Below are 19106 nucleotides of genomic sequence, written 5' to 3'. Positions count from 1 at the left end.
GCTAGGTGAAGCCGTCTCATCCATAAAAGGGCATTCCAACACTGTTCCCAGGGGATATGTGAGAAACCTAAAGTATCCTGCCTTTACTGTATATGTGATAAGCACTAAACACATGCCAGTTCCTGTCCCCTCCTCATCTTTATAACAAAGAAAAAAAAAAAAAAAAAAACACCAGGAGTACAAAGATTTTATTTTATCACTCTATGATAACTATACATAGAAAATGTAAAATACAAAATTGAAAAATGAGTTTCTCCAACGATAGGAGGCACAGACCTGTAAGCCCAGCACTGGGGCGGCAGAAGCTGGAGGTTATAAAACACAAATTTACTTGGACTGCAGCCGGCACAAGAGTGGGGAATGATTTTTCCCTAGAGGGGATATGTAAAGAAGGAAATTATCTCTGCCAATGTCTGTAGCGTTTCATGGAGCCAAGCCCTGTTATTTCTGCCCTTGAGGAACACACATGGCAGGGGACATACAGACACTGGCAAGGACAGCAGCACTGGGAGATGGAACCAAGCAGTTGAGCACACAGCGGATGGAAGCGGCAGGGAAACTAACCTGCTGAACTTTCAATCAGGCCGGAAAGCAAAGGTGTTCTGTATGAAACAGACAACTACAGAAGTTCAGAGACGCACGAAACATGGCACGCTAGGAAAGAATGGAGGGAGACAGAAGTGAGAGATGCACGAAACATGGCACACTAGGAAAAGAATGGAGGGAGACAGAAGCGAGAGACACACGAAACATGGCACACTAGGAAAAGAATGGAGGGAGACAGAAACGACACGGTAAAAGCATGAATGCTCCGAATGCCTCTAACTTAAAAAAAAAAAAATCAAACAAACAAGCAAATCCTGTAAAGCTGCCAAGCTTATTCAACCTACAACAGAAAAAAAGGGGGAGAGGGATAGAGAGATGGTTTAGCAGTAAAGCACTCGCTGCTCACTCAGAGGACCCACATTCTGTCCCCAGCATGCAGGTCAGGTGGCTCGCAAATAGGTTAACTCCAGCTCCAGAGATCTGACACCACCTGGCCTTCATAGGCATACCGACACATGAAATACATCCATACAGGCATATACACAAATAAAAATATACCTTTAATGAGGGGGAGAGGGAAGGGAAGGAATGCAGAGCTAGAAATCCCAGAAAGGAAACCACAGATGCAGGAGCTCTGAAAAGCTAAAAAAAAAAAAAAAAAAAAAAAAAAAAAAAGCTTTCTGACCCTTTACTCATTCAAAAAGTTCAAAACTTACTACATTAAAAAAAAAAAAAGAAACAATAAAATATTAGAGCCAATATTCAAAGTTATTACATGAGGGCTGCTGGGAAGGAAGCTCAGTCTGTAGTGCTTGCCTCACATGCTCAAGTCCCTAGGTCCAATCCCCTGCATAAACCAGGAAGTGGAGGCAGGAGGTTTAAAATCCAACCTCAGGTACACTGCAAGTCTTCCGCACCTGGACTATATGAGACCTTGTCTTAGTTATTTTGTTTTGTCCTCCCACCCCCCAACAAGGCTTCTCTGTGTAGCCCTTGCTGTCCTGGAGCTTGCCTCAAACTCACAAAAATCCACCTGCCTCTGCTTCCTAAGTGATAGGATTAAAGGCATGTGCCAACTCTCCGTAACCCCCTCCCCCTCGGCTGGGACCCTGGTTTTTGTTTTTTGTTTGGTTTGGTTTTTTAAAAAAGCTGGACCTGAAGAGATGACTCAAGGGTTAAGAACACTTCTTGCTCTTGCAGAGGACCTAGGTTCAATTCCCAGCACCCACATGGTGACTCACAACCAGCTGTAATTCCAGTTCCAGGGGATCTGATGCCCTCTTCGGGCTCTGTGGGCACTCCACCTGTGGTACACTGACATAACATGCAGACAGAACACCCATACAGATAACATAAAAAAAAAATTAAGCTTTTGTAAGAAAAAGTTAGAATAAAGAGAACGCTAATTTACCTATAGCCTATAAACAAATGTGCCAAGACAGCAGAAAGGCCAGACTGGGAAAAAATACTAGCTCACTGAAAGTTAGAGCTTAGTTTTAGGAAAACAGGAAAGTGCTAAGGAGAATGAAAGCATACTGGCTTGCCAGTGTAGTTCTCTTTGTGACAATCACAGATACACTGCCCTGGCTCTCAGACTGTGTGCTCCCAAAAGGCTGGGGCTCTGACAGCCAAAGACTTCCCACCACACATGGTACACAGAAATCACTCAAGTATTTGAAAATATTGTTAAATTTTTACAATTTCCCTGTTAAATTAATGAACGAATGAAAGGTTTAAGAATCATTTCCCATCAGGCATGGTGATGTATACCTTTAGTCCCTATACTTGGGAAGAAAAGGCAGGCTGATTTCTCCGTGTTCAAGATCAGCCTGTGCTACATATTGAGACCCTATTTAAAAAAAAAAATTTTTTTTTTCCTAATTGGGACCACTCTGCCTAAATATCTAAGAATGTTGGCGATCCACTGGTATAAACTGGATCCTGGTCAAAATGCTGATCTTGCACCCACCTATTGAACATATCTGCATTTTAACAAACTCCCTAAGTGAGCTCGGTGGTGGTAGATCACATCCCTCAGCATGCATGAGGCCCTAGATTCAATCTCACCTACTACAAAAAATAAAAAATTTGGAAGTATTCCTCAAGATACACATTTTGTACGTATCTGTATACATATGAAAATCTAAGAAGCAGGATATAACTCTTCTACAGAGATACTATGGAGCACACTGACAGTTCTGACAGGGGCTTGGTCCACCTTTAAAAGACTCAGAGAGAGGAAGACGGAATTGCTGTCTTGTAACTCTTGCCTGCTTTGTCTGAGCAATTTTCCTTTGTTTGAATTCTACAGACCTTTAGTCAGCCCCTTGGGGCTTTGCATACAGCCTAACTTGCCTCTGAAAGTTAGGGGTACAAGAGTTAGGAGGAGTGAGTTCTGCCACCAACTGAGGACAGGAGGATGCAAATGTAACCAGATCTGGCACAACGGAGTTGTGAGACATTAAAATAAGATACCTGACAGTTCTTAAAACTATACAGTACTTTGTCCTAATGATTTTGTTTTGTTTTGTCTTTTTCAAGTGGGCTGGGAGTGTGACTTTGGGCTAGAGTGATAACTTAGCGTGCTTTAAAAACAAAACAAACAACAAAAACCAAAGTCAGAGTACACATGAGAACAGCGGCCTCGATCTAACACGCCCCCTGCCTGACGTGCAGCCTAGGAACCTAAACCTAAGCCTGCTACACACACAAATTTAGGCGCCTATTTGGAGAACAGCCTGGGTGCGGACAACCTTCCCGCGCAGACCGGTCCATGACTTTTTCTGCCAGAGCTTACCTGAACCACTTTAGTGAACTCCTCATACACCCGCTTTTTCAGATGCGCCGCCATGGCGGTGCCGGACCTTGTCGGCTTCTGTACTCGCCTAGAGCGTGGAGGAAAACCTTTCTACAGCACCGATTCCGCCACAATCCCATAATGCAGTGGGGTTCCTGGGTAGAGAGACCTCTTCCTGAAGCTCGACTGCCCAGTGAGCCGATTGGCTGCAGCTACTGCTGGGAGACGGAAATTAGAACGGGTCCTGAAAAACTGGATGGAGTAAAAGCTCGAGGCGGGGTTGTTAGGAGCTGGAGGCAAAACCCGGAGCTGTGGCCTGGGGGTTTCCTTGGCGATTCTCTGCTAGAATCTTAGGGTGTTGCCTTAGTTCCAACTCCTTACCGAAGTTCGTTTTTCTTTGTTCCAGTAATTTAAAAGTTACCCATCAATAAGAAAGAAGAAACAAAAAGAAAGAAAAGCCAAAAATCTTCCTCTTTGATCAATGAAAGGTTTAAGATCATTTTTCTGAATGGTACTACTCTGCAAGTCTGAAGATTTAAGAATGCTGGTGGTCCACCTGGGAGCCAGGTCTCTGTCAGAACTGTCAGCGTGATCCACGCATCTCTGGTTAAGAGACTAATGCTTCCTCTGATAGTTGGGAAACAGTGAAAAAAATCTTGAGCCTGAGGATGAAGCCACATGTTGTGGTGTCAAAAACCAGGAGCCAACACGGAGATATTGAAAGGCAAAAATTTTATCATGACAGTTCTTAGTAGTAGGATGAGGTAGCAGCAGAATTCTTACATAGGTCCTTTATGATTTTGCAAGCAAGCAAAGCTTAATAAAAGGGGAACGTTTATGATTAGCATTTAGCATAAAATCAGTTACAGGTTTTTAAACTTTATTGTAATTGGTAGGTTTCAGAAAGCCTTGTTTTTTTCAAATCAAGTCAGCCTGGTTCTCAGGAGGTCTTTGTAGTCTGTTTCTTTGAAAAACAGTCTGCATAATAGGAACATAAATCTCATTTTACCTAAAAAAAAAAAAAATACAAGTACAAATATCAAGACTCGAGAAACAAGTCTGGAAGCTGAACAATGAGGACAATGGAGTTTCTGTAATTATTTAACTCATATTAAAGTAAATAGTGAAGGCAGAAATGGGGGAATCAGACTTTAACATCACAAAACGTCTTTAAGGCTCTTGTACTTGAACAAGTGACTTCCACAACAATCATACTGATAATGCCTAACCTAACAAAAACATGCTTATAATGGAATGAAATGATACAGAAACAAGAACACCCCGTAATCGAAGATTCGTGGTGCTCTCTAGTTTTACAACTCACATGCAATGTTACCTGTTCTTTTTTTTTTTTTTACCAAAAAAACAAAAACAAAAAAGTTAACATGGGATATTTAGATTATTTGATCATTATCAATTGGCCTGAAATTATTGTGTGGGCATCTTGTATATTGAGAATTTATTGATATATAAATCTGACTGGTTAACTATAAGCTTCTAGAGTCTTGTTTTACTGGGTTACTGGAAGGTAGGACTGCCGACCATAGGGGTTATATGCTGTGAAGGAACTAGTGGTTCAAAACAGGGAGTTGGCAGAGGGAGGCTAGCTAGAGACAGAGACGGTGGGCCTATGCCAGGGCCGAGAGTTGCTGACAGAACTACTTTTTAAAAAATACATTCTGCAACAGGAAACACAAGGTTGGTAGGTACAGATGACCCAAAACACATAAAAGATAACCTTTATCCTATAGTCTATGTGGGAAGACTGCGTTGCTGCTCAGATGGAAAGGTATCCTGGCAGTTGGGATCCAAGGAATACCACAAAGTCACAGTGTACAACAAATCTCACACAAGATTTTTTGGCAGGGAAAAACCCAGAAGGGTGACTGCCAATGCTCAGACAAGAACAGCAGAGGACTGAGGAGAGACAGGGTTTATAAGGGATTCCTAGGGGCCGGGCAGTGGGGGGAGATTTCAAGTCTTGAGCCCCACCCCCCTGCCTCTCCTTTACTGTAGAGTTGGTGATGGGTCTGGCTTTGGTGGTTGGAGGGTCCTGGGGGGTGGAGGCAGGCCTGGCCATTCATGCACCTTAAGAGGCTTACAAAGACAGATACCTAAATGGATTGCCGCAGAGCAGCCAGTGTGCTGGGTAAGGGAATGTGGTTCAAAAGGACCAACTTTCCTCAGGAGGATTTTTTATCTAACTTTTAAAAAGTACATTTTCCAGAGAAAAAGAAGGAATCCCAGGCTTCGGAGACAACAGAGCATGCAATCTGTCAGAGAAAATAATTAGCAAACAGTACACTGAGTAAATGTTAGCTGTTTTTATCATTCCAATATTTGAATATTCTATGTAACCCAAGTTGTTAGTAACTGTAAAACCACTAGCTGGTGTGTTTGTACCTGTCCTCCCAACCCCAGACAGCCTGAGATAGATCTCTTATGGACTAGCAGCTTTTTAGCAAGTTTTAAGGCTAGCCTGTGCTAACCATTTTTTTAATATGTCACACTAAGAAAAACTAAAATTCTGATAGATCTGCCTTTATGTTACTTGACCTCTTCTCCTTGCCGCTTTTAATATTTCCTCTTTGCTCCGTGCATTTAGTGGTTTGATTGTTTATGTAGAGAGGGGACTTCCTTTTCTGGTCCAATCTAGTTGGTGTTCTGTAAATTTCTTGTACCTTTACTGTGCTTGGGACCTTTTTCCTCCTACTGGGTTGCCTTGTCCAGCCTTGATACTCGTATGTGCTTAGTCTTATTGTATCTTCTTTGGCCATGTTCAGTGGGTATCTCTGGGAGACCTGCTCTAGTTAAGTGAAATAGAGGAAGAGTGGATCTGGAGAGGAGGGGAGTTTGGGGGAGGGACTGGAGAAGTAGAGAGAGGGGAAACTACAGTTGGGATGTAATAAATGAGAGAAGGAAAAAAAAATCCCTGAAACTAAAAGTAGTGATAAAGGAATGGATAAGGTCAAAGTATAATTACATATGAATAAAAATGACATACTGAAACCCATTCTTTATACGATACACACACACACCACATGTAGTGGCCCACATCTGTAATTCCAACACCCAGGAGGTAGAGATATAAGAACTTGGAATTCAAGGCCATCCTTGTTGGCGACTCATGCCAACTCAAGTGACGTGAGTAGACTTCCTTGCTGTGGGTAGATATTCCCTTTGTAAACCCTCAGGCATCTAAGTGGCCACCCTCACCATCTCCATCAGCCACATTATCCCCACCCCCACAGGCCTGAGGAACTTAGCAGCCAGGCCCCACCCCCAGACTTCCCTATAGTTCCTAATGTCCCTTTCCCACCTCCAAGATAAGACAGCAACCAGGCCTCACCCTACAGAAAAAAAAAAAAAATCCCACCAATCTCTGAGTTTGTCCCAAGATGAAGCCATATAATTCCTCCAATCCCCAGCCATCCTGGAAAGCTGCACTCTCCAAGAAACTCTACATAAACCCTGTGTTCTGCCCAGTTCTCTGCTGCTTCTCTCTCAAGCAGAGGCAGCCACACTCCTGGGTTTTTCCTTTCCAATAAATCTCTTGTGTGAGGTTTGTTGTGCGGTATGACTGTATTGTATGCCTTGGCTCCTTATTACCAGGATACGTTTCCCACCACAGCTATAACACATTTGGTGTGGTGACTCAGATAGGCTCTCCTTGTGTCTTAGTTTCCCCCCAAGGGGTGGAGTCTGAGCCACACTGGGAACCTATCCCCTCATCTCTAGTCCATCTGCAACAAACTTCACATACCTGGCACACACTTCTTGCTGGCTGGTGCATCTCTCTGCAGTGCTCTTTCTCTATAGCTAGAGCTCAAATTTTTTCTAAGACTTCTTTGGTCTCAGCTTACTGGATTCAGTTTTATGGGGATTCTGGTGTCTTTTAGGTGTCTTTTAAGTATGAGTGGCATTAGACCCATGACTGTTTATCAATAAAAACAAAAAAGGGGGAATGTTGACTCTTCATGCCAGCTCAAGTCACTAGGAAGGCTTTCTGTGCTGGGATCAAATACTTCCTTTGTAAACTTTGTATATTTTGTAAACTTTGTAAACCCTCAAGGCACAAAAGTATCCAGCACCACTACCTCCTCCACACATGGAGTTCCAGGGGCTAGGCCCCACTCCCAGACTTCCCTATACACCCTAATGGCCCTTTTCTAGCCCCATGGTGGGCCCTATAGGGAAAAGAAATCCCACCAATCCCTGAGATGTCCCAAGATCAGGCCACATAACCCCTCCAATCCCAGGGCACCCTGGAAAGCTTCACCTTCCAAGAAGTCCTATATAAATCCTGTGTTCTGTCTAGTTCTCTTCTGCTTCTCTCCCAAACAGAAGTAGCCATTCTCTTGGGTTTCTCCTTCCCAATAAATCTCTGGTATGAGGTTTGTTGTGTGGTATGACTTTATTGTATGCCTTAGCTCCTGATTGCCAGAACACCTTTCCCATCTGAGCTATAATGCGTATAATCTTACAAACAGGAAACAATCTGTATATGTTTCAAAATAAATGAGTATATAAATAAATAAATAAATTAAACCTTTGCTTCAATAGCACATGATGAAATTGGAACGATACTGAAATTAACATGGCCTCTGCAAAGATGATACATGCAAGTTCATGAACCATTCCATATTTTTAAGCAGCACCTAAGCAAAAGATTGCAAAGGTTTCAGCTTCTCAGATTGGTGGAAAACAGTAAATAGGTGAGATTCTCTTGTGTGTGTGTGTGTGTGTGTGTGTGTGTGTGTGTGTGTGTGTGTGTGGTATGTCCATAGGTGGGTGTAGAAGCCAGAGGTCAATGTTGGGTGTCTTCCTCAAACACTTCCACCTCATTTCTTAAGACAGAATCTCTCTCTGACCCCTGAACTTGTTCCTGTTTTGGCTGGACTGACACTGAATCCCAGTGGTGGTGCTTCAGCTGTGCTTAGCTACAACCAGTCCTGGCGTGTGACTTCAATTCCTGGTGGTTACCCACTGAGTCGTTAGAAAGGACACCCCACAGTTATTTCTGGTTTCCACATGCACATACATACGGACAGGCAGACTAAGAAGATGGCTCCATCAGTAATGCACCTGCTGCACATTGGAACCTCAGCACCCATATAAAAGGCAACTGAAAAGTGTGGATCAGCATCTGCAGCAGCACTAGGGAGCCAAGGACAAGCAGATCCCTAGAGCTTATTGGGCAGTCAGCCTCGTCGAATTAGAAGCTCCAAGTCTAGTGACAGTACACAGACACCACATACTGACCTTCACATACACAAAACATATAAACACACACACATACAACCTTTGTAAAATAGCCATGCTAATGAGTATTATAGGAGGGATGTCATTTGTACATGAAGGCTGTAAACCAGCTTTAATCACAAGATATTGGCAGTGGGAACTGCAGTGAACCTGAGTAAATGGAGAAGTAACCCTTCTCTTCCACTAGCTTTCACTTCTACCCTGTATCTCTGAGGGAGCTTGCCACCCTAGTCCACATCTTCAGTTCTCTGGTCATTCTTTAACAAGTTTATTGTTCTTTGTCTAAAAGGTCTAAAAGCCCTGGACAGTGGTGGCGCATGCCTTTAATCCCAGCACCCAGGAGGCAGAGGCAGGCGGATTTCTATGAGTTCGAGGCCAACCTGGTCTATAGAGTGAGTTCCAGGACAGCCACACATAGAGAAACACTGTCTCAAAAAACCAAAACAACAACAACAAAAGTACAAAAGCACCATTTTTAGTTATTTCTTCAGACTTCATTGTGTGTGTGTGTGTGTGTGTGTGTGTGTGTGTGTGCATGTATGCACTCTCAGCAAAGATCCTGCTACTAGCTCTGGATAACTCTGGCAATGTGACATTATGACAGCTTTCTTTAAGTGATAGGCTCTTCTGTGTGTGGCGGCACATACCTTTGATCTCAACACTCCAGAGGCAGAGGTAAGCAGGTTTCTATGCAAGTTCAAGGCCAGTTTGGTTTATTTAGGGAGTTTCAGGCCACTCAGAATTACATAGTAAGACCCTGTCATTATTTAAAAAAAAAAAAAAAAAAAGGGCAGACTCCATCTCCCCTGCTTTTAAATCTTGGTTGGCATTAAAACTTACCAGCAGAATGTGGCAGAAGTAATAATGTGATAGATTTGACTTAAGCATTAATATGCCCTTTAGAGAGAGATTTTGTTATACTGGCCCAGAAACAAATCTGCCTTCCAATCCATGGGAGACAGTCATATCACACTGAAATAACTCCAAGGATGGAGGGATATACTAGTTTTATTACCCCATTATGTAAAGCAAATCTGCTCTTAGCCTCTCAGCAGATTTGTAAACATCCTCAAACAAAGCTGTCATGCCATTTGCTCAGAAATGCCAGAATGTCTCCCAACAGTTGGTTAAAGTTAGCAGAGCTAACTATTTTGCAGTGAAATAAATCTGCCACAGAGTGCTTGTGGGATGGAGAGGTAGCTCCGTTGGTAGTGTGTGTGTGTGTGTGTGTGTGTGTGTGTGTGTGTGTGTGTGATGTATGAAGCACTGGGTTCAATTCCCCAAAGGAACCAGATGTGATGGCACAAGCCTATAATACCAGCATTTGGGAAGTGAAGGCAGAAGACTAAGGAGTTCAAGGTCATCCTCAGCTACACAGTAAGTTTGAGGCTAGCCTAAACTACATGAAAACTTGTTTCTAAAAAAGAGTCCTATGCAAAATGATGCCCTCACTATCAGGAGTTAAGCATTGATCTTTGCTATGAAGAGGTTGCAAAGAGATGCCATGGATTGGGCATACATCAGTGGCAAGATTAGCTTTGATAGAAAGAAGTCCATACTGTAGAATCCATGCCTGGCCTCCAACCCTGCCTTTGGGGCATTTTGCTCATTCATGACTCCATTAAGCAGGTAAGAAAAAGCTGGTCGAAAAGACTGACACCCATAGGCTGGACCATTGTATCCATTTAATTTTTTAGAACCCCTTGTAAAATGTATGCCCTTGGGTGGACATGAACAAGAAGCAATATTTTAACTCGCTGACATGATGATTAAATCTCTCCACTCTCCAAAACAGCTAAAACAACCAGTCTTCCCTTAAATTGCTTTTTGCCCAGTATCTGGTTACAGTGGTGAGAAGAGTAGCTAACGCTGGTCAACCAGTAACAGGACTGGGTCTGCTGTGGCTTAGGACCAGTATTCCACAGTGGGAAAGGGTAGGGGTGAGGTAGTGCCAAGAGACAGGGAAGGATGGAGACTGAAAAGGATGGGTACCCCAGCATCATAATGTATACCTGATAACTTGCTGTAGTGCATTGAACTAGGCTGTCTCCATGAGGGCAGACTGCAGAGGTTTAGGCTCTTTGCATTTTTCCTTTGGACTATGGCAGCTATGTTTAGCATTGTCTTAAGTTTTCATCTTCCAGCCTTACCACTTTCTTAAGTTAGTCCAAACTGATATGCAGAGCCTTACACATAAATGAAACATACTATCTTGAACATTGGGTTTTGTTGTTTGTTGTGTTTTGGGGGGTAAGTAGTTTTGTTTTGTTTTTAGATTTATTTATTTATTTATGTTATGTACATGAGTACACTGAAGCTATCTTCAGACACAACAGAAGAGGGCATCAGATCTCATTCTAGGTGGTTGTGAACCACAGTGGTTGCTGGGAATTGAACTCAGGACCTCTGGAAGAACAGCCAGTACTCTGAGCCACCTCTCCTGACCAAGTTAGGCTTTTTGTTTGTTGGCTTTGTTTTGTTTTTTCGAGACAGGGTTTCTGTGTGTAGTCCTGGCTGTCCTGGAACTCACTGTGTAGACCACGCTGGCCTCGAACTCAGAAATCAGCCTGCCTCTGCCTCCCAAGTGCTGGGATTAAAGGCATGTGCCACCACTGCCAGGCCAAGTTAGTTTTTTTTTAAACAAGCTTTCTCTGTATAACTGTTGGACTATGGTTCGCTGGTGGGCGTGGGTCCTGTTGGGCTGAGTTGTGAGTCCGGTGTCTGCTGCCCCAAGGGGTTGGAGCCATGGCTCAGGGAAGCAGAGACTCAGGAATTGGACTGTGTTCACTCCACGAAGCGCTGGTGGACGTTGGGCTGTGAGAAGCCACAGGGCTCTACTCCAGGGGTGAGAGAACAGTCTGAGACCCTGCGGGGCCAGAGCTCTTGGGTTAGGGATTCCCAGGCCAAGGAGGTGGCCAGGAACCAACTGGTTCCAAGCCCTTGGGCTCTCAGGCACCACTGAGAGGCATAGCAGTCTGGATCTACCCACATCCGAAGGGGCACTAGGAACAAGCTCTGGCAGCGCCCAGTGGGGAATGAGACTCTTAGTTACAGCGATTCATTTGTCTGGGTCAAGGCTGGCTCAGCTGGCTCAGCTAGCTCGGCTAACTCACTTGAGTTGGTGGCCTCTATGGCTCGAACGTAGAGAGGTCGTTGGAGGGAGGTTAGAAGGCAGCTCGGTAATTGAGGACCTTCTCCATGGTTCTCCATGGCAGGCTCCAAAGATGAGTCCATGGTCTTACAATATGGTCTTAAGACCTTTATTGTCATGGTCGAAAATGGATGAAGCTATACCCCATACTCTCAGGGCAGGCCTGAAGTTAAATACCTTTTGCATGGAGGAGGGTCTGGGAAGGAATGCTTAATTGGCTATGCCCTCTGGCCTTTAAGTATTTCATGAATATGGAGATGTCTTGAGGCTCTGCAGCCTGTAGTCACGTCCTCTACCTATGCTATGTGACCAATAGCCATAAACCTCCTCTCTGGAAGGAGCTGTAGAGGGTTGTGGCTATGTGAAAGCAACCAGGGGCACCATGAGCAAAGCCAAACTCCTCCTGTCCCTGAGGGTCTCTGGGGTTTGAAGCCAGCTCAACCGGGTACCCAGCTGCCTCTCACAGTCCACCACCCCACATATAACAGCTCTGGCTGTCCTGGAACTCACTTTGTAAACCAAAGATCCCCCTGCCTCTGTCTCTTGAGTGCTAGGATTAAAGATCTACACCACCACTGTCCACCTCTCTTGAACATTGTTAATACTTTTACTGTTTTTCTGTTAAGATAAAAGGAGAAGGTGGTGTCTTAAATTAAATGAGCATTTATTTCTCCAATTATTTGAAATCATCTATAAGGATAATTCTGTTGTATAACATTGCCTTATATAGGCATACCATAACTTATTTTCAAATATAATTTTAACATCTGAGCTAATTTAATCGTCTGTACCATTTTATTGATGCTGCCATAGTGAATTGCCTCAAATTTGATGGCTTAAAACCATATTGTATTCTTTCATAGTTTCTCTCTCTCTCTCTCTCTCTCTCTCTCTCTCTCTCTCTCTCTCTCTCTCTGTGTGTGTGTGTGTGTGTGTGTGTGTGTGTGTGTGTGTGTGTTTTACAGAACTTGTGTGGAGGTCAGAGGACAATTTGCAGGAGTTCTCTCCTTCCATGTGTGTCTGGAGACTGAACTCAGGTCATCAGGCTTGGCAGAAAGTGTTTGTACACACCGAGCAATTTTGTTGACCCTCCTTTGCAGTTCTATGGCATTGTAGTAGGTTGGCTTAATGCTGTTTGTACTTTGGGGCCCCTAAGATTGGTTGTCCCAGAGATGAGAGTATGCATGTAAGACATTAGGTGACTTTGTCCCCAAGTTACTTCTAATTGGTAAATAAAGATGCCAACAGCTAATAACTGGGCAGAAGAGACGTAAGTGGAGTTTAGGTTTTGTGGGCTTGTGGGAGATAAGGACAACAAAAAGGAACTTACAAGAGGAAAATGGGAGTGGCTGTGGGTTAAGAGTCAAGAGAACATGCCCCTGAGGACCCACTGGAGCTAAGAGCAGCCAGATGAAACACAATAAATAATAACTTGGGGTCATAGATAGAAAAGTAGATTCAAATAACAGAGAGATACTGTTTAAGGCTTATTGTAAATATAAATACTATAAATGTGTCTTTCATCTGGGAACATAAATGGTAAAAGGTGGGGTAGAAGCCCTAGTCTGGGATTTAAATAATTTGATATAACATGGCATAGAACTTCAAAATGGAAGTATCAATAAAACTTTGTCCACAAGAGGATTTTTAAGGAGAATCTGTTCCTTGCTTTTTTACTTTTGGTTTCATTGCTATGATGAGACACCGTGACCAAGGCAAGTCTTATAAATAAAACATTTAATTGGGCCTGGCTTATAGGTTTAGAGGTTTAGCCCATTTTCATCATGGCAGGAAGCATAATGGCAGGCAGGCAGACATGGTGCTAGAGAAGCCAAGAGTTCTACATCTTGATATGAAGGCAGCCAGTGTTGCAGGAGATGTTTAAAGCAGCTGCACCCGATCTGTCTTGTGTCTTCCACACTGTCTCCACAAGTTTGGGATGAACCCAGACCATCCCGCCATCCACGCAGGCCTGGTAGGAATGAGACTCTAATGCTTAAAGATTAATCAAAGGCTTTATATGTTTGGTAATGCTCAATAACAAGATGCCCACACAATTGAAGGTGTTTCCCAATTAGCTAACCTAGATATAAGTTGTTACCCAGGACTGTTCTCCATATATGCGTAGCTCTCCATCCTCCTGCATCTTTGCCTTCCTAGCTCCTCCTCTTCCTTCCCTTCTACTTCTCCTTACTCCTCCCACCTTAGCTCCTCCCAACTTTCGGGGAAAATATGCCCCTATAAGCCAGGAAGAGACTCTCTTCAAGCAGTCAGCAAGAAGGAGACTGTCTTCCAAACTGAGTGGAACTTGAGCATAGGACCTCAAAGCCTACCCCACAGTGATGCACTTCCTCCAAGAAGGCTACAACTCCCCCAACAAGGTCATACCTCCTAATAATGCCTAATACTTCATTCACAGGGCCAAGCATATCCAAGACACCACACTTACCTCCTCTAGTTTCTGGTGAATACTTCTCCATTCACAGGCTGTGACCTTTCATTCACCACATACCTACATGTATGTCTATACACCACGAGTGCTCCTGGTGTCCACAGGCCAGAAGAAGGCATCAGATTCGTATGGAACTGGAGTTACAGGTGATCATTTGTGACACGTAGAGTCTGGTGTCCAAACACAGGTCCTTTAAAACAATGGCCAGGAGATTCAGAGAATCTTGTTTACTAAGGTGTTTGTCCCTATGATGGGTAGGATTCCAGCAAAGGATAATGACAAAGATATTATTTTATCAAAGGTGGTATTGTTTTGTTATTTCGTAATAAAATTCTTTTAAAATTTCAGGAGTCCTTAAGAGTGTGAGTGTGCACCACATGCATTCAGAGTCCATGGAAGCCAGAAGAGGGTGTCAGATTCCCTGGAACTGAAGCTACAGACAGTAATGAACCATCTAGTATGTGTGTTGGGAATTGAACCTGGGTCCTCTGGAAGAGCAGAAAGTGCTCCTAACTGCTGAGCCGTCCCTCTGGGCCTGGATTTTAGGTTTCAGTTTTTCCTCCCTGGACTTCATTTTAGATATCTTCTCTTTCTATGACTTCTAGTCCACTGTTTTGGGAGAGAAGGGTTGAAGAGTCTCATCTGTGTTAATCCCATTTAGTGTTTTTAAAGTGTTTCTTATTTACATTTTGTGAGGTCTTATAATGTTTCCTGTGAAAAATCTTTCTGCCCTTTTCTCAAAAAAGAGGTACAGGAAAGAGCAACCAGCTCAGTAATTTTTTTTTTTAAGATAGCTATGTAATTGATGTCTTTCTTTGTACTTCTGTACACTGTTTCATATGTTTTGTCCATTTTTTTTTTCATTGTCAAATGCCCCGTCCTGCGGGGTCCTTGACGGGGTACCCTAAGAGAACTGGGAAGAGAATGGAAGAAACAGGAGATGCAAAGAGCGAGACCAAGACAAGTTTTGTGATCAAGGTCCATCGAGCTGTATTTTCTCAGGCAATTTATACAGGCAGGGAAGGGGATAATGTGTTTGGGGGAATTTTACAGAAGATGGGTGTTCTGCCAAGGCAGATATCTTGCAGCCCTGATGTTCTTGTCTGGCTCAAGGCACAGCTCAAGGTGCAGTGACCATTGGCCACTTGCTTTCTCAGGAGTCAATAGCTGAGGAAAAACAAAACCTAAAACTATTCTTTCAAAATGGAGTAAGGTTGGCTCCCGACCCCCGCCCCCCCCCCCTTTTTTTTATTTAACTTGTATGAGGCTGGGTCTCGTCAATGAACGAGTGGTTGTTAACCAGAGTGGGGGAGCATTGACCTGATTTCTCTCGTGGGGAACAGAGGGTTGTTCTTCCCACATCTTGGGCGGCTCTTGGTGTCTTTTGGAGAGGAGAGGCGGAGTCTAACTTGGTGGGAGACCCCCACAATGAGTGGTCCGAGGACCGACACCAACCCCTATGCAAATCAGGTTTGCTTCTCTGGAGACTCAGAAGCAGACAATTGTGTCCTCACCCTGCAGTGCTTCGCCTTACACCCCTTGTAGGTGCCCACACTGAGTCCGCACTGTGTCGAACCAGCGTGCACAGATCTGAGTTCTATGCAGCTCCTAAAGGAGATGCGTCATCGCAAGGCTCAGATAATTATCTCAGATGTGTCATCGCAACTGCCCCGGTATGGTCAGTATAAAAACAGCAGTTCTCCTTGAGGGCAACACAGAGCCCGCCCCCTTTGCTGAAGGAAAAGCAGATCAAGCCCTCTGCGATTTTGAAGGACCACTTCAGACAGTGAAACGAGGGATTTTTCCAGATTAGTGGTGCCAATCTCTAGCTGTTCAATGTTCTTGTCAATGGCCCGTCGAAGGTCTGAGTAGTCTGAAGGCTGGCATCAGGATTAGAACCTCCAACAGCAAACACCACGGATGGGTCATTTTTACCTGAAAAGGAAAAAAAGAAGGGAATTCTCAGGGGAGTTCTCTTCCCTGAATCTCAATTGTTATTCATCTTATCTACAATTGGGTCTGGCTTTGTGGAGGTATCTATTTGTTTCACTAATCTTTCTGGCAGCCATCTAGCTGTGCCTTCTTTGGTATCAAACAGACATATTGATCCTCAGCCCCAAATGAGAACTGGGTCTGGCCCATTCCATTTAAAGGTAAGAGGGTCTTTCCACATAACTGTGGCGTAGTTTTTATTGGTCCCAGGGTGCCAGAGGCGATCAGCAGCAGACTTGCCATGAGTATTCAGATTTAGAAAATTGAGAACCAACAAGGCATGGTGGAGAATATTTCCAGGGGACCCCTTCTGGGCATATAGCTCCCCCTCTTTTGTTTTTAAAAGCCAATTTTTTAGAGTTTCTTGCAAAACTAGGGCAGAAGCACCAGTAACTGTTCCTCCCACACTCAGAGAGTTGTGAAGATATTATTTTAAAGTTCCATGATATCTGTTTCACAATAACTTGTCCTTGAGGATTATAAGGAATCTCAGTAATATGGGTAATATTAAATTGTCAACAAAACATCTCAAATGTCTGACTGCAATAGCCAGTTCTATCTATCTTCATCTGATATGGAACACCAAACATAGAAAGATAATGTAGGCAATAACTAATATTTTTAGTTGTTTCTCCTGTTAAAGCAGTTGTAACTAGAAAGCCAATTGTTTCTGTAAGGCCTATGATCTGTCTGGTATACACATCCACTGTGGCATTTCCCTGGAGTCCAGGCAATCTAGTATGAACTCTTAAATGTCTTATAAAGTTAAGGAAAAGTACATGTTCCTTAAATTAAGCTGTATTTGTAAAATTTGAGAATTAGCAATATCTTAAAAAAGGAACAATTTTAAGCAAGTATAAATCATGAGCTATATACTGGCTATGAGTATACAAATTGAAAGCTTGATTTTTTTTTTTTTTTAGCATTTCAAACAGTGGCTACAGCACGTAATTCAATTATTTGTGCTGAAGCAGGGGAAAACTCAAGAGAATGAGCATGTGATCCAATTACATATACTGTCTTTCCATTAGATGAGCTGTCTGTAAATACAATAAACACATTTTTATGGGCTGTATGCGTAAATTTATAAGAAATACAAAAGCATGTATAGAGGAAAACTGTAACAACTTGTCTTTTGGATAATGATTATCAAATTTGCCTAAAAAGTTGGTCATGTAATAGGCCAAATATCTGTATTCTTCAATAACTAATTTAATTGCTGTTTGGAATAAGGAATATTTCATTAAGTTTTTCTCAAAATACTTTTGTGATCTTGACCTACAATTCTGTATTAACACACCAACAGCTTCAGAACAGGTAGCTCTTCAGTAAGCCAGAAAGGAGTTAGACACTACTTGCTTTGCACAGAACTCCCTTAGTTCTTGTGCTCAGAGAAGAATCACAGTTAAGAGCTACCTGGAAACCTTATATAATGGACAGGCATGCTATTCAGTATTGACAAATACTACATCTGGTATCAGCATGGTGTTTGCATCATAATACAAACTCCATCAGAACAGTCTATCCACTGTAGCTTCACCTAGGAATATCACAGCTCAGGAAATCCAACACACTGAACAAGAAGTACAAATTAGCCTGGAACACGGTAAGGATGTAAAAATGAAAAGGTGATGCCACCAATCTCAAGGACTTCTAGAAGCAACTAGAAAAAACTTTAGTGGAGGAAGGAACATCTTTATTGGCCTTAGTGTATGAGGTAAATTAAAATAAAAAGTTGTTTTTTAAGGCTGGGCATAGTGGCATGTACCTTGTTCTCAGGAAGCAGAAACAAAACAGGAGAATCACAATTTTTCAGTAAACCTGGTATACATAGCAAGCTCTAGGCCAGATAGAGCAATATAAGACAAACAAAGGAATAAACAAACAAGAAACAAAGCAAAAGGCCCAGCTTTATGATACACATCCCTAATCCCATTACAGAACAAGCCTCTAAGACCTGATCTCAGAAAATCCTGACTAAGATGCAGCTCAGTGGTGAAACACCCTGCTTAGTGGGTGCAAGTCTGTGGGTGCAATCCCCAGGAGTGGATAAAGAAATACTTTTTTAATTAAAAAGAAGTAGACTAAAAGTCTGTTCTTCTGTGACTTTAATGCATTTAGAAACATCTAAGGGAAGGACTGCAGAGCTAGCTTCATGGTTAAAAGTTCTAACTCTTCTTTCTAGGGGACCTGGGTTTGGTTCCCAGCACACACATGGAGGTTCAAAACCATTTGTAACTCCAGTTCCAGGGAATCCTGTATCTTTTTCTGGCCTCCACAGGCACTCGGCACATACATATTATACACATGCAGGCAAAATACACAGTCAATAGATAAATCTAATAAAATATTTTTTAAAAAAGAATTACCTAGAGGAGATTCTTTTTAAAATCCCACTATTCAGACCACATGCCACAACAATTATAATAGAATTTCTAGGAGTGGGGCACAGGCATATTTTTTAAACTGCTTGATTAATTCCAACATGTAGCCAATTTGAGAATTAAGTTTCCAAATAACTAAGTCTGATATGTGAAACTTTAATTCGATTTCAAAAATCAAATTTAAAAATTAGTCCATAAAACCCACCTATGCGTTAATACCCAAAATAGACTTTATACTAGATTTAATATTTTGAACTTTTTAATACTGGAGATTATCCCCACGTGCATTTTGGACCAGTGCTCTACCTCTGAGCTTCGTCTCCAGTGTAGTGGTTGGCGTGAGAATGTCCCCTGTGTGCTCAGATGTTTGAACACCTGGTCCCTAGCGGGTGACACAGTATGGACAGACGTAGGGAGGGTGGCCTCACTGGAGGAGGTGTGCTGCTGGGTTTTTAAAGCCATGCATGACTCTCAGTTCACACTCACCTGCAGCTCCAGGTATGAGTCCTCAGCTGTTTCTAC

At 42.8% G+C, this 19106-nt stretch overlaps 1 protein-coding gene and 1 pseudogene across 1 annotated transcript in view; one reads left to right on the top strand and one right to left on the bottom strand.

Moving 5' to 3' along the window:
• Ints4 (integrator complex subunit 4) overlaps positions 1-3676 on the bottom strand; it is a 60835-nt gene extending 57159 nt beyond the window's left edge. Inside the window, exon 1 of the mRNA XM_034516540.2 lies at positions 3344-3676. Within this exon, the coding sequence (XP_034372431.1) occupies positions 3344-3397 (54 nt within the window). The 5' untranslated portion in view covers positions 3398-3676. The remainder of the gene's footprint in view (positions 1-3343) is intronic.
• Positions 3677-7891: 4215 nt separating this feature from the next.
• Positions 7892-7992, top strand: LOC117699527 (U6 spliceosomal RNA; annotated as a pseudogene).
• The last annotated feature ends 11114 nt before the right edge of the window (positions 7993-19106 follow it).

Source organism: Arvicanthis niloticus, chromosome 1, assembly GCF_011762505.2.
Source record: "Arvicanthis niloticus isolate mArvNil1 chromosome 1, mArvNil1.pat.X, whole genome shotgun sequence".
Classification (NCBI taxonomy): Eukaryota; Metazoa; Chordata; class Mammalia; order Rodentia; family Muridae; genus Arvicanthis; species Arvicanthis niloticus.
Note: the sequence above shows the minus strand (reverse complement) of the source record. Positions and strands in the feature narration are given on the sequence as shown.